Genomic DNA, 15,060 nt, shown 5'->3' on the forward strand with positions numbered 1-15,060 from the left:
ATAGAAATAAGAAAGTCTTTATTAAAAAAAAAGATATACATTTTTAAGCTCAAAAATGGAATAAGTATACCGTTAAATTATTTAATTATAATCCATAATACACTTTCTTCATTAACGTACTACTTCCTTACGTTTTACCTCGTATATTTATAAACTAGGACCTTAGTTTATAAATATACGAGTACAGACGTAATAATATTTACATAATATGTTTGTAATTTGAAAAACGCAAAATGGTTTTCGCATAAACAAATGGTACCGTTTATTAATACTGACTTGTATGTAGGAGAGCGGGTTGGCGGGTGGCACGTTGGGGTCCACCAGCTCGATGTTGACGAGCCACGGCAGCAGGTACTGCAGCAGCAGCTGCCGCACCTCAGTGCGCGCTGTTTGGAACCGCGCTGTTATCTCTGTATCACATACAAATATTTATTTTTTATTACCTACTTATTATTGTAATGTCTTTTTAAAATGAAGCTAATATTACGTTTCTGAAACTTTAATAATTATAATCCCACACATGACCATGAATTTTGATTGTGTTAATATTGAATAATGTATTATGCAGAGGAAAAACACAAATAAGTTTGGTATAGTCCGCGCCCGCCTGCTAGTCCGCTCTGACGTTGTTGCGTGCAGGTGAGTCATACAATTTGCTATGCTGACGCGATTCGTTTCTATACTCAAAGCGGTCTAGCAGTTTTACGCGGACTATATGTACGAAGGCAAGCCATTTCTTTATAATATATTTACTATTTTTATGAAATCTTATTTACATGTTGCTATGTATTATTTATGTGCTATTTATTTACCAACTTTATATTTGAGTTTTTTTAACAATTTTACATAACTTAATATCGATATATTGTTATTAGTGTAGTCTGCCAGTGTAACCTGAATTTTAATACAAAAATCCAAGACCCCATTAAAGTCGTTACAACAGCAAGAAATAATTAATATCGAAACGCACATCAAAATATTGATGCGGTATACGTACAATAACAACATTAATGCCTACATTAATAATAACAACATTAATACTTCATATCAAGTTTATTTATTAATCGTTCAGCTATTTTCGTAGCACATGCTTGCCGATAGCATACGAAAGCTACGTGCTACGAAGCTACGACATGAGTGTTAACCACTTCAACAGAATAAATTACACGAGTTGTTATAAATTTTCACTACTTAAAAATCATTTGAAAACATAAAAACCTAGTACAAGAACATGGAAATTAATATATTTAAGTAGATATATAGTTAAATATCATGTGACATGTGACAATGTGATAATAGGCAAGCAAGGAAAATGGAGTACAGCAGTTACAAACTGGTATCCGACAAACGGCAAAAAAAAAAAAAAAAAATAGTTCAAAAAACTAAAAAACACGCTTTTATGATAAAATCATAAATAAGGATTAATGTGGGGTGTACGTGGTACGTGGTACGTGGGGGGAATGTGGGGTGCTCCATTTATCAGTTTTCGAAAAGCAGGTTTTGGCTAGGTTTCTGAATTTGAATTGAGGTGCTACGAATATTATCAAGTTTCACAAAGCACATTGACGGTCCTTTGTCGCTACGGTAGCCCAGACCCATTACTCGGACTTTATCTAACCTTGTATACAGCTTGCGCATATTAACACTAACAAGATATGTTATATGATTAAAAAATTATACGAACTTGCCCAATGGTAGGTAAGTACTGTAAGTAGTCACATGGACATCTGTAAACAATCCCGTCTAACAAGTGTTCTACCCGTAAGACTCACGATGTTTTCGCTATGATCTACCTGAAGTTGATCACAGATGCGTACGGAATATTAAGGTTATTACTTCATATGTACGAGTATCTAAGTCAGTTTTAATGTATAAATAAAGCTTTATTATAATTATCATTTAAAGATGTTAGAACTCTCAGTGGTTTGACTCCGGCACGACCACCACCACACCTATTTTTGCCTTTTAACAACAGTGTTAAGCGCTGCCGTGTTCTAGTTTGAAGGGTATTGTAAGGGAGAGCAACTTTTCTGAGGCATTCCAGCTTAGTCCTCATGGGTAGCAGCGCATCTGTTAAATTAATTTACGACCAGAAAATGTTTTCTTCCAAATAAAAATTAAATTATTGCTAATAGTGAAAAACAAGCGTACACTGCGAAAATGTTTTTTGCACTTATTATACTATCATAGATTCAAATGTTCTTTTTTATTTGTTAACGAGGGGAACCTTCAAAAGGTACCCGGTGCCGTGGGAAACAGGTGTGGCACAGGGTTATGTGTGAATCATACCGCAAGAAAAAACCCCTCGTGGGCCGTCCTCTGCGTAGAGGACTCCGAGATCTCCAAAGGAACGGAGTCCTCTTATCGCGTTGCACCATCGGGTTCCGCCCAGGTGAGCATGACGCTCGCTACACCGTCTGGTGTGCACGATGGTATGTGACCACAAGTACTGCCGTCCATCCGGGGGTCGCTGGTCGGGCAGTTCGAGCCCCCTTTTAGTGACATCTTACGACAGGCAGGGGATACCGTAGCCCTATTTCGGTCCCGGTACTACAGGGACAAGTGTTCTAAACAAATAATAACTTACGTGGTTACATACAAGTCTGTTTACACCGTTAAGGGATTAGGTTATGATGGAATGATGGGAAAAAGTCAGAGGAAAAACTTGAATATCCACGCGCATTTAGATGAAAAATTGTGAACACAGACTGTACGCCCCTACACGAATCCTTAGTACCTACCACCTAGCTCTGAAGTCAGTGTTTCCTTCTGAAGTTTAAATAATTTTTGTACGAAGCAAACTTACGTATTATAAATTATCATAATAATTATGTTAATCATAATAATTTTAGCGGCGTAGTAGGGCGACCAATGCGTACCGACCTGAGAACATGGGCATGGTAAGCTCAGAGTGCAGTTGCGAGAGCTGCCGCGAGAGGTAGAGCTGCGAGCGGCAGTAAGTGGTGCAGAGCAGCACGTCAAGCGTGCCGCGACCCTTCTCCGAACCTGCAACAATAGAAATCAATTCAGGATTATAGGAACTTCGGCTATATTTATGGCTTCAATGTCGTTGAAAATTTCGAATACACAGAACTCTGTCAACACCTATAAATAACACTATAATGTGAATCAACATTAAGATCTTATGATTAAATGAATTGTTTGAAGGATTATCAAAAACAGATAACAGTATAACTAGTACACATTATCCTATAACTACAAGCCTACACAATCAATAAGCCCAGTTTAGGTACTGGGGTGAAGAGAAGTAATGCAGGCGGGCGATTGAGTATCAAATTTCTCATTAGTAACGCATTCAAATAATTAAATTTAACAAGTGCTCGCTGTGTGTTTGGCAGTTCACTCTTAGACAGGTTCTTAATATAGGTACATATTGCCGTTTATCTTTGGAGAATATAAAAAGTGTGGGAAAACTTGCATCTCTTTCAAGTTAGATGAGTCCTAAGATGTCGACTTCTGTTAAACGAATATAAAAAAGCTTGCAACTGCAATGCTCAGTATTCAAGGCGTCTTTTAACCCCATTTATACACTTTGACGACAAGATCGCTCGTCAAAGTCCAGACTTCTCTTCCAGACTTTTCATAAATGAAAAGGTAAATCTCTTCCGTCCTGCATATAAATAAAAAAATCTTATTCAATATTTCTAAAAAAAATTTTAACAAAAAAATACAACCGACTTCTATGTCACTACAAAGTAAAATATTTACATTGATTGAAACCGCTAGCTCGCAGGGCGCTGCCGCGCCCTGCTCGCTTAGTTTTATATTGTCTAATATGTTCCAACCTAACCTAACTAAATAGTCAATGATGAACTGGCTTTGCAATTTTATTAAAACCTACACGAAATATCTTCAAACACAACTCAATTATTCCCATCGGTTGAGGAGTTACATATTTTGTCTCCGAGCCACATCATCAGACCCTTAAATAGTCAATGATGAACTGGCTTTGCAATTTCATTAGAACCTACACCAAATATCTTCAAACAAAACTCAATTATACCCATCGGTTGAGGAGTTACATATTTTGTCTCCAGAACCTACTCTGATCTTCATCATATTTAAATGGGACCAACTTGTAGCAATAGTCCACACACGAAATTAAAGGCATTAAAATAGGTTCATAAACGGCGAAGTTATGGCTGTTATATTTACATGGGTGGAGGAGTTCCCCTCATTTTCTCCAGAACCAATCGATGGATCCTAACCATATTTAAATGGGACCAACTTCCAGCTTGTCTCTACACAATAAAAAAGGAATTATTAAAATCGGTTCACTAACGGCGAAGTAATTCGTGTACATACATAAAAAAAAATGATACCGGCCGAATTGATAACCACCTCCTTTTTGAGGTCGGTTAAAAAATAGTCTTATTAGTTAAAATACGCATAACGAAGCGCTTGTAATACATATATTTTTACATAGTAGAGTAAATGTGAGATGCATTAATTGTAGAACAATATCTTCTATCTTCGAATTTTAATTTCAAACTTCGGCACTGAACTAGATGAAAACGTGAGATAAATCTTTTGTATTTACGGAGGTAAATTAATTGTTATTAAATAGTTTACTGTATTATAACTTATACAAATGTAGTTCCTATTGCCTCACTTGCATAACTGTTCTCGCAGAAATACACTTTGACAAAAACTGTATTAACACCTACAATCCAAGTGTACTCGTATACACACTTAAATTGTGTTTAAATTTTCTAATACTCTTAACGGTGTATATAAAAATATTTCATATTTATTGTGTTTATGTAAAGTGATAGTTTTAATTAAAAACAAACGTTTTCAATTTTATGTCAGCGAAGACAACAGTTGTTATATTCCCATCGCTCGGGAAATGTAATCGAAGAGAACAAACACGCCGCAAATAGTTTTCAGAATCTGCGCATTCAAGGGCCCGATTTTTTTAAATTCCATTTCTTGTATTCTGTAACTATGAAAAAAGGTAGAGTTGATGAAGTAAGTAGTAAATTAATAACATAATCGAGTTCGGTTCTTCTTTTATGCGCTACAAGTGAGCATCGATATTTTTTGTATTCGGAGACAATAATGTCAGTCATGCATCTCTAGCGGAAATTATGTAGATTAGCTACATAATTTCCGGTTGACAAGAAACTGGAACAAACACTTACACCACTAATTCCAATACACCAAGTTGTTGATGCGTTCAGAAAATGAAACCTATACTTTTAATGAACCTTTTACTTTTAATTTAAATAGGGACACCAATGCCTGATTTATTGTGAACTAGTACTTTATCGTAAATAATAATAGCATTGTTTATTTGTTACTTGGATCTTTCTATATATCTTTTTGTCAGTAACAATTTATTTTCTTTCATACATTTTAAGCAGTACAAACATAATTCCTCTGCCGAAAATATAAGATATAGTGTTTAAAAACATTTATTTTACATAGTGTAACATAGGGTATTGTTCTTAATATGCTCCTCAATATCTGTACAACCACTATCTTTCTGTTTCAGTAAATTGTGTCGTATAGTATATGGAAGGAACTGGCTATTTTCGGATGAATAATCTATCTCAAGCGTTCAATAATTATTGAAGTGTACAGAACAAAGATATGCCTGATGAATCGACTGATAGTAATATACATATTCATACAATTCATTCCCTCCCCCCGGACATTGGACTAGTGTAGACGTGTAATTTATTGTCAAATTAATTATAATTGCGGTTTTAAAGAAAAATAATCAACGCCAAAAAATAGGAGTGCATAAAATCAAAGAATTAAGTGCAGTTTTTTCTACGAACGTTGAACGAAGAAAGAGCGAGACAAGTGCATACTAGAGGGATATAAGTAAAGACAAGAGACAATTACATATTCATATCGCCTGCCTAAGTGTCATCGAGTGAATTCACTACAGAGATCTTCCTTAAGTGGACGGAAACTAAAGTTGTATGAATTCGTCGATCGCTGTCCAGTTAAGCTGACCCCTCAGTATCTGTGTGGTTATTATCTCCTGGTAATTTGTTATTTGGTTTTCTGAGACCTTAGAGTAAACATGCCTCTTAAACGTACGCCCCCCGCTTCACCGCTACAGACGGTATCCTTGTCTACGCACGGCAGTGACACACACATCTCAAGCGCGAGCGCTCATTTACAACCAGAACTGACATTGCAACATTGCGTTTCCGCACCGGACCTTCCGTCCTTGAATACAAAAAGAGGAAAAAAGAGGAAACAAGAGACCGAAGAAATAAACGTGACATGCTATATACGAGAAATGTTTGCTCAGTTCTCGAAAGAACAAGACGAGAGATTTAAGGAGTTAAAAACTAGTATAGAACTGATGTCTAATAAACATGACGAAATCTTATCAAGAATATCAACTCTTGAACACGAGAAAAAAGAAGACAAAATGAAAATACAAATGTTGGAAGAAAAAATTGAGAACCTAGAACGAAAGTCACGTGCTAGCATAGAAATTCGTAATATTCCAAAAACTAACGGGGAGTCAAAGGAAAATCTTTGCGACTTTGTACAAAAAATAGGAAATACATTAAATATTGACATAAAGACACAAGATATAAAGGACATATATAGATTAAAATCTAAAGATTCTGCAAACCCAATTACAGCTGAATTTACCACGACGATACAAAAAGAAAAAATTATAAGTGCAGTCAAATATTTTAATAAAAACAAAGAGAAGGGTGAGAAGTTCAATACGTCACACTTGAAACTGCAATGCCCGCAGAAACCGATCTTTATATCGGAAACCCTTACTTACAAAACGCAAAGAATATTCTTTCCGCAAGAAATTACCAGAAAAACTACGGATATGCCTTCTGCTGGACCTCACATGGCATTGTCTATCTACGCAAGATAAACAATGCCAAGTATTCTCATACGCCGCAAATAAAAATATGTAACGAAGATAAACTTGAGAATTTGAGAAAGAAAGAATGACTAGACCTAGTTTTAATTATAATTTGTGTTTGCTCGTTGTGTCATTCAAATCACACTGTCAAAAAAATATTTCTTTTGCTAACTATTTATACTTATACACTATACATCTATACAAATAAGAAAATGCACACTTTATACAAAAAATCACCATTTATTTACAAAAATAACATACATTGTTGTCAACCATTTACATTTTATTTTACATTAAACTTATATTTTACAAGAACATTATTTATTACCACATTTATATGTCTACCTGATAATATCGTGTATAATATTCGACTAATTTACATTTTAAAGCTTCCTCTTTGATAAGATAAATAGAGTAATTAAAGATCTAGACAACGTATCTGTCTCCAAGTCGGCATGTTGTGATATCGAGGAATGCCATAGATTAATTTCGCAATTTGAGAAACGATTACTAATAATAACACAGATCATTCGTAGTATAAATCGTAATATAATAGATTTTGAAGACTAGGCTTAAAATAAGTTGTGATATAATCATTCTCACGGAGTGCTGGCTTTCCTGTGTGCAAGCCATTCCAATTGTACAAGGCTATAATTATTATGCCTCTAAAATAAATCACAACCAAAATGATGGCATTGTATTATATATTAAACAGGACATTAAATATGAGATTGAAGAACAGACTGCAATTGCTTTTTAATGTCAGAACTGCAATTGCTTGATACTAAAATTGAAAGATATTGTTATTATTTCAATTTATAGATCTCCATCATATAGGAATATTGAGCCTTTTCTAACATCACTTGATAAAATTCTCGTGTCTTTATCTTCTTCGTATCGCAACATAATGATCATAGGGGACATCAATATAGATATACACGCTGATAAATCTGATACAATGTCTCAAAATTATCTTACTTTAAATGCCTTCTACGGCTTATTACCAGCGCATACGTTCGTAACCCGACATGCACCCGAGAACGCACGTGCGTGGTTGCAATTTTAAAGTGATAAGGTACTATATTTTTTCCGTATGTAAAGTCACAAGAAGTATTGATAAGGATACGGTACTGCTCACGACGACAGCGTGGTCAACATTGCCCGCTAGTGGATCCACAACTCATTTCTTCAATAAAATTACAATGCTATAATTGCGTCGACACTATTCTTATTTAAGTGAACCCTATCTCATTCTCTTAGGTAAATTGCTTTTCGCTCAAAAATAAAAGCATCTTGTTGTACTTTTACTGAATTGCAGAGAGCATTAAAAAAACGATTTCTGACGGTTGCCTTTGTGAGTACAACTTATCGCAGATCCACCTTATCTCTAGGGCATTTCTTCGTGCTAGAGCTTAATTTAATTGCTTTTATTTATCTTAATGTCATGTTAGTTAAACTCTTAAATGGTTTAAAATAAGTATTTTTATAAGGTACATACTTAATTCGAAACCGTTTTTAATAAAAAGCTTACTTATTATATACACACTACATAATCTCCTATCTGAACAAATTTTTGAGTCATGTGAAAAGTACAAAAGACAGGAAAAATGAGGTTTAAATGACCTAACTGGATCTTTACTTAACTTCGAGCACGTTCTGGAGTTTGGTGATATAACATGCACACATACACTCGGTATTAAAAGTTAATCTATTTATTTTTTGCTATCAAAGATCGGAATATGTCAATTTTTAGTAGGCAGTCTTTGTCAAATTGCTCTCATTGGTGGTATATTGGATAAATTATGAGCATTAACGCTTGTGAGTGCACAATATGTCACCTAACCCAGTTGTTATTATTGAACAGCAATTGGAATATAAAAAGGGATGATAATACAATACTGACCTAATATCTGTAAGTGTGATAATTAGGTCAAATACGTTTCGCGTAACACAAAGGCAACGGTCGAGAACCTCCTGTTCTCGTAACATTTTACTCCTTATTTAACAGAAGGACAATATGATTAAAATATCCCGGTAGAAGTGGACCCCGCTACCGTTATTCCAGTATCATTTTCCGTAGCAAAATCCATATCAATTGCAATAACGCAACTGTATTCAGCGAGCCCTATTTAAAGAATCGTCATTTATTAATTTTCTTACATTTGTTTTGGTTCATCAGGACTGTGGTTGTGAGTTGTTGTGTACATACTAATGAATCGCACTCATCTCGGTAATTTGGTGCGGCGGGGAGTCGTGCGTCATGAGGCGCAGTTTGCAAGCGCTACGGAACGCAGGATCAGGATGTTCGTTATATGCAGTACGCAGTACCTACTTGATGATTAAACTTTGTTGGAAGACTATAAATATTTCATTGTTTTACTGCTTGCTAAAAATATTTTACTAAAGATTTAGTGCAATAAAAAGTCTAATATCTAATCATAAAAAACAAAATGGCTTATAGCGATACTGTCATGTCATTAAAATGTCTTATTTTGGTTTTAGCTAATCTTGTAAGTGGCTTAATAGATGATGACAGATTTTGTACTTTAAGGGGGATTATTATTATTAAGTGTAATATATATTAAACATATTTTATTCCTAAAAAAAGTAAAGCGTGTAAACATTGAAAGTTGTGAATGCGATGGGCGCAGAGCAGCGACCTTCAAAATAGCACGTATCCCGTGCGAGCTTTACACAGCGGCTTATCCTCGTTACAGTGAAACCTTTCGATAGTGGTTCACGTTATTAATATTCGTTTTTTGTATTTATACATCGTAATTGTAGTTCAAATATTAATAATTACCTGATTTTATGAGATGTTTAGAGTTCTATACGATATAATAACTTACATTTAATTGGTAAATGTGTAAAATATAAAGATATTTTTTTATCAAGGATTTAATTTTATTAACAAATAGCTGACCCGGCAAACTTTGTACCGCCTCAAAATCTACTTATCAAATATATTTCATATAAAATATAGCCTATGTTACTCGTGGATAATGTAGCTTTTGAATGGTGAAAGAATTTTTAAAATCGGTCCAGTTTTTGAGCATTTTCATTACAATGAAATAAACAAACAAAGTTTTTCTCTTTATAATATTAGTATAGATAGATAAATGTATAATTTCTACAATGACAATAAGCCAATATAACAATGGAACGTATTCTTATAAATCCCCTAATTTTTCAACTTTATTTTATTTTTAGTATTTGTTGTTGTGGTTTCTAGGAAAAATTCAAGTGCCTATATTAAAAGATAAAGATTAAAAGATACACCATCTATCATTTATTATCATTATCAGTAATTATTGGCCAATACATGGGCCACAGAAATACATACTCTGTCAAAATATCATGCGTCATGGTTCAAGAGGTAGACTTCGGAATAGACGTATAGATTGTGAAGGATTCGTAATATGGTTCCGTTTTTAACCTTTGGATATGGTGCCCTAAAAAGGAGATAGGTGATCAAATTATACTAAATTATTAGAGTTTTAAGTGTCCTATGACCTAGGTGGTCATGTGCCAGATGATCAAAGTACACTAATGAGTAGAAAATGATCACGCAGGTGATCAAAGTGGAATAGTCCGGCAGAAACAGGTGTTGTCCCGAAGTCCTCCTATATAACCCGTTGTCCCTCCCACGGCACTTGGTACCTGTTAAGTGTTCTGTTCTCGACTAAAAGGCAGAAAATAATGTGGCAGAGGTGCCTCTGAAAACGAAACACGAAGGACTCTACGATTCGTACCTTAAAGTTATCGAACTACGTTCAATAGGTATTTCTGAATATTATATTAGTGATGGATCGTAAAAGCAATCATCATAGTTGTTGTTTCGATGGTTTTCCAACTAATTTTAAGTTAAAAGGTCTAAACTTTTTTTTACATCACGTACGGAACCCTTCCTGCGTGAGTCCTCGCACTTGACCAATATTTATGATTGTGACCGAATAATCAGACTTCTAACATGGAGAAGGATTACGTTAAATTCATACAGTACATGTTATACGACCGAAGAAGTATTGGTAGATAGTTTACTTTTAATAAGAATTGTATATAATCAATTTAAGAATTGAATTAATCAATTTAACAGTTAAGGTGTCATTATATTTGTCTCAATGACCCGAGTGTTCTCAGATAGGTGATAGAAAAAAAATCAAAATGGCGAATTTTTGCACATTTAAAAAAAAAGGTAACCAAGCCTATCGAGTAGGGTATCAAATTAAAGGAAATTAAACGGAGATTATGGGGCCTTTTTGACGTGCATGTCTTTTATAACTGCTCGCACTTAGTCTAACGTGACAGGCGATAGTGGGGGGTTGATTGGCGGGTGGCCAGACCGAGCCTCGACTTCGGTTTCGACTAGGGCGATTGCCGATAGATGCGTTGGGTCTGTCGGTTGAGTACTTGGTGTGCATTGGCTCTCTATACAGTCGGCCGCTGGTGGTAGGTTCGGTCTGGTCAATGGAGGCATTGACGCTACAGTCTCTGATCGAAGCGATTTCGCCAGTTTCCAGTGGGCCTGGTGAGATGGCGAAATTGCTTCGACCAGGGAACTCCAGTGATTGCTTCGACCAGGGAACCCCAGTGACATGTAATGCATCTAACTAAATGCCACGCCTATCATAACCACTCGAGAACTACCGTTCTGTATTTAGTGGACCGATAGGGTGTCGTTCAAGACAACGCGCCGCGCTACAAACATTGCGTGGGCAGTGCGCTTCTAAATATATTAGAATTTATGTATAAAAACATTTACATTCCGTTTTTTTTGCTTTCTAGAGATAAAACAAAATATGTAAGGAGTGTCCTTAGTAATTAACACCGATTGACCGAGTTCTCAGTATTGATCATGAATAATCCGTTCACTACTATTTGCAATCATCCTTTTCCTGTGAACTTATTTTGTGTAGTTATGAGCTATTTTTGTTTCATAACCGGCTTTTACTAGTGGTGTTACTCGATTAAAACGGTTGCATGATTATTATTTTTTCTTTGAGAATTTGGAATCTTAGATACTCCTGTAGAACTTTCGACTTCTGCCGTTAAGTTCGGGATATTTCCGCTTAGCCAGTCCGGTTTAAGTTTTGTCGTGCAAAATAGAAATAGAATGATAAAATTTATATTCGTTCGCTATGAATGGCAACTTCTGGAGAATGCCGATGCGTTTGCCAGTATTGAGCCAGAGAATTACGGCAGTGGCCCAAATGTGATTGAGTTGATAACAAAGTTTTACTCGAATGATGCTATAAATTTAGTAAAGATCAAATAATTTATTTAAGGTGGTCACATAACAAAATAACTGACTAAGATTTTTTTTTGTTTACGAGGGGGAACCTTCAAAAGGTACCCTATGCCGTGGGAGCGGCACGGGGTTATGTGTGATTCTTACCGCACTAAAACCCCCCCGGTGGCCGTCCTCGGCGCTGCGTAGAGGACTCCGAGATCTCCAACGGAACGCAACCGGAGTCCACTTGGCGCGTTGCCCCGTCGGGCTCCGCCCAGGTCACACCACCAGGTGGTCAGGAAGCTCACCACACCATCTGGTATGCGACCACACATACCGCCGTCCATCCCGGGGTTGCTAGCCGGGCGGTTCGAGCTCCCACTCTTGCCGTCCGCAACCCCGGAAGCCCCCTTTTAGTCGCCTCTTACCACAGGCAGGGGATACCGTAGCCCTATTTTGGTCCCGGAACTACAGGGACAGACAAACTGACTAAGCTTACTAACATCGCAACTAGACGCAGGCAGGACAAAACTAAAATTAAGTGAACTAAACTTACTTGACATTTAAATATATTTTCATGTATAAAGTACATTAAGGGGTATATTTCATACTGTATCACGCTACGATCATTTGTGTCGTGAATCGTGATACAATACAGACGATTGCAAAATGTTAGTCGCAAAAATTGTTGTCACGGTCACAAGTGTCCGACGGGATTTCAAAATATTAAAAGTATGCGAAAAAAACAAAAATTGTCATGAAATGTTGTTATGAAAACAGAAATAATACTTCAAACATGAAAAAATACATAAAGTAGGCGGTTCTTATATGGATTGTAGAAATGCGAATTTAGACCGGTACGTGTTCTAAAATCCTAAAAACTGTATACGTACGCCACATTGCCCGTGGAATCAACTGTCGTCCGCCCTCAGGCCGCACTTCACTTATATAAAGCAGTTTATCACTTATATAATGTGCCTGTTTAAACGTGGGCACCGCGTCGAAGCACGAGAGGCGCGTGTCGATCTATTTAATATCTTCCAACGCGGTATAAAGTCATTGAATTAGTTTTCCCGTAGGTATGCTGATCGTTAGATTTTAACATAATACTTTATGTTACAAGTAAGACATAAGCAATCTTGAGCAATGGGAGTGCATAAAGGTAAATGATGGACCAAACAGTTATAGAGTCGAGGGCGGAGGACTAGTCGATGACTAATAGACGAATGTCCAGTTACCAAGTTAGTACGGAAGTGTGGGGGATCGTGTCGCATTCGTGGCGTCATCATAATAGATGCCGCGATTACGCCGGCGTCGGTATAAGTATATATTCATATTGTGTTCGGGTATTTTAACCTCTGCCTATATCTGCACTGCAAAAACGTAATTTATACTAGGTAATTCAATTGATAGGAGAGGCTGATGCCCATCAACTCGTGGATTGAGTGACATTAACATCACGCTAGATGTGATACGGTTAAACCCAAAACCAGCAAAACGCGTATTTCTTAAAACGTAAACAACGTAAGAAACATGGACATGGCGTTGGCAAGTATTATACGCAATGATAACATCGGACATACTGTTTCATGTCTATGTAGATATGTGCTTTAGGGTAATTTTACAAGTAATATGTAAAGTTAGTTTTTCATCTTTACATAAGACTGAGACGTAAGACTACACACTGATTCAATACAAATATAAATATGAATAGAAATAAAATATCTCCAAATTATTCACGTTACTATAAAAGTACAAACAAGTACATTTAATGGCAGCCCTCGCTGGATTTTCTTGCGTTTCTATGAAGTTTATAGGAAGTTGAAAACCTATGTTATTGTCACATCTACATCTTCGAGAACCAAATAGATAGTTAGGGAAGTACTATGAAAATGAATACTCTGTTGTTCATAGGTGCTACTCTGTGAGAGATCTATCATATGAAAGGTTTTACGTAATTTATTTCTCGTCACATAAATTATTTAAGTATGGGGTGTTTTCAAAATATTTTTGTTTTTTATTGAAACTTTTTTTAAAGTTTTAATAACTCACGTCCCTGTAACATATTTAAATACCTAAGCATGCCACAGTCACTTCATATGCCTTCCTCGTAATTCTCTTTAACGCAAACATTTTCCTATTAATATTATACATTATATTTATTATACAAATTAATTTATTTGTTGCACAAGATTTTTCGAGTTAGTGGTACATTTATTTTTCAAAAATAGGTACCTACATTAAAAAGTATTAGTGATGGGTTGCCTAAAGAAATATGGTTAAGGGTAAGTATTTGTTGCTAAGTGAATAGCAAGCTACCCAAAGTTGTATATAATAGATAAGTATCATACTGTTGATTAATATTTTATCAACAACCAAATCAAAAGAATATTCTTAATACGGTTTAAGTCTTCTATTTCAATATACCGAATATAGTTTTTCATGAAGCCGGTCAAACATGCGTTAAGAGAATTGTGAGAACTTAAGTAATCGTTTCGTATGTAAGCCAGCCAGCCTCCCCATTCTTCCATCAAAACGCAAGATTTTTTTCACGCTAGAAGTAAGTGTGCGGGTGTGCCTCCCCGGTCCAACTGCACCTGGGTATTTCATAAATAATAACACGCAAGCTGATCCACGTGTTTCGATACACAGCGACCAACAATAGGTGTAACTTTTATATGTACCGAGTTGGAATCGTCGGCATCAAATATCTATCACCCTCTCGCGCCCTATAGGGTAGAGCAAATTCAGACACACTTATTGATAACGCAAATTGAGTGCATTTAAATACGATTTTAACTTTATGTACAGTACCAAATTTCTTTGTGTAACTTTAAAGACGGCTTTAACCATGGTAACGGAACTTTTTCAAATATAGAAAAATATTCAAAACAAGTGATATAATTTAAATATCAAAAACCTGATTGCACTCAAAGGGCCAAAGTAGCATTTT

The 15,060-nt window shown here is 35.8% G+C and overlaps 1 protein-coding gene across 1 annotated transcript in view; it reads right to left on the minus strand.

Annotated features, from left to right (window-relative positions):
* The window catches only part of fry (microtubule binding protein furry), a 156,029-nt gene that overhangs the window by 64,403 nt on the left and 76,566 nt on the right, over positions 1-15,060 (minus strand). The window contains exons 25-26 of the mRNA XM_073075401.1: positions 2,884-3,006; positions 277-410 (exon numbers count right to left, since the gene is read on the minus strand). Coding sequence (XP_072931502.1) covers positions 277-410; positions 2,884-3,006 — 257 coding nt within the window. The remainder of the gene's footprint in view (positions 1-276; positions 411-2,883; positions 3,007-15,060) is intronic.

The sequence above is a fragment of the Epargyreus clarus genome, unplaced genomic scaffold (assembly GCF_041222505.1).
Source record: "Epargyreus clarus isolate Ecla_fem2 unplaced genomic scaffold, WU_Ecla_fem_2.2 ptg000007l, whole genome shotgun sequence".
Lineage (NCBI taxonomy): Eukaryota > Metazoa > Arthropoda > Insecta > Lepidoptera > Hesperiidae > Epargyreus > Epargyreus clarus.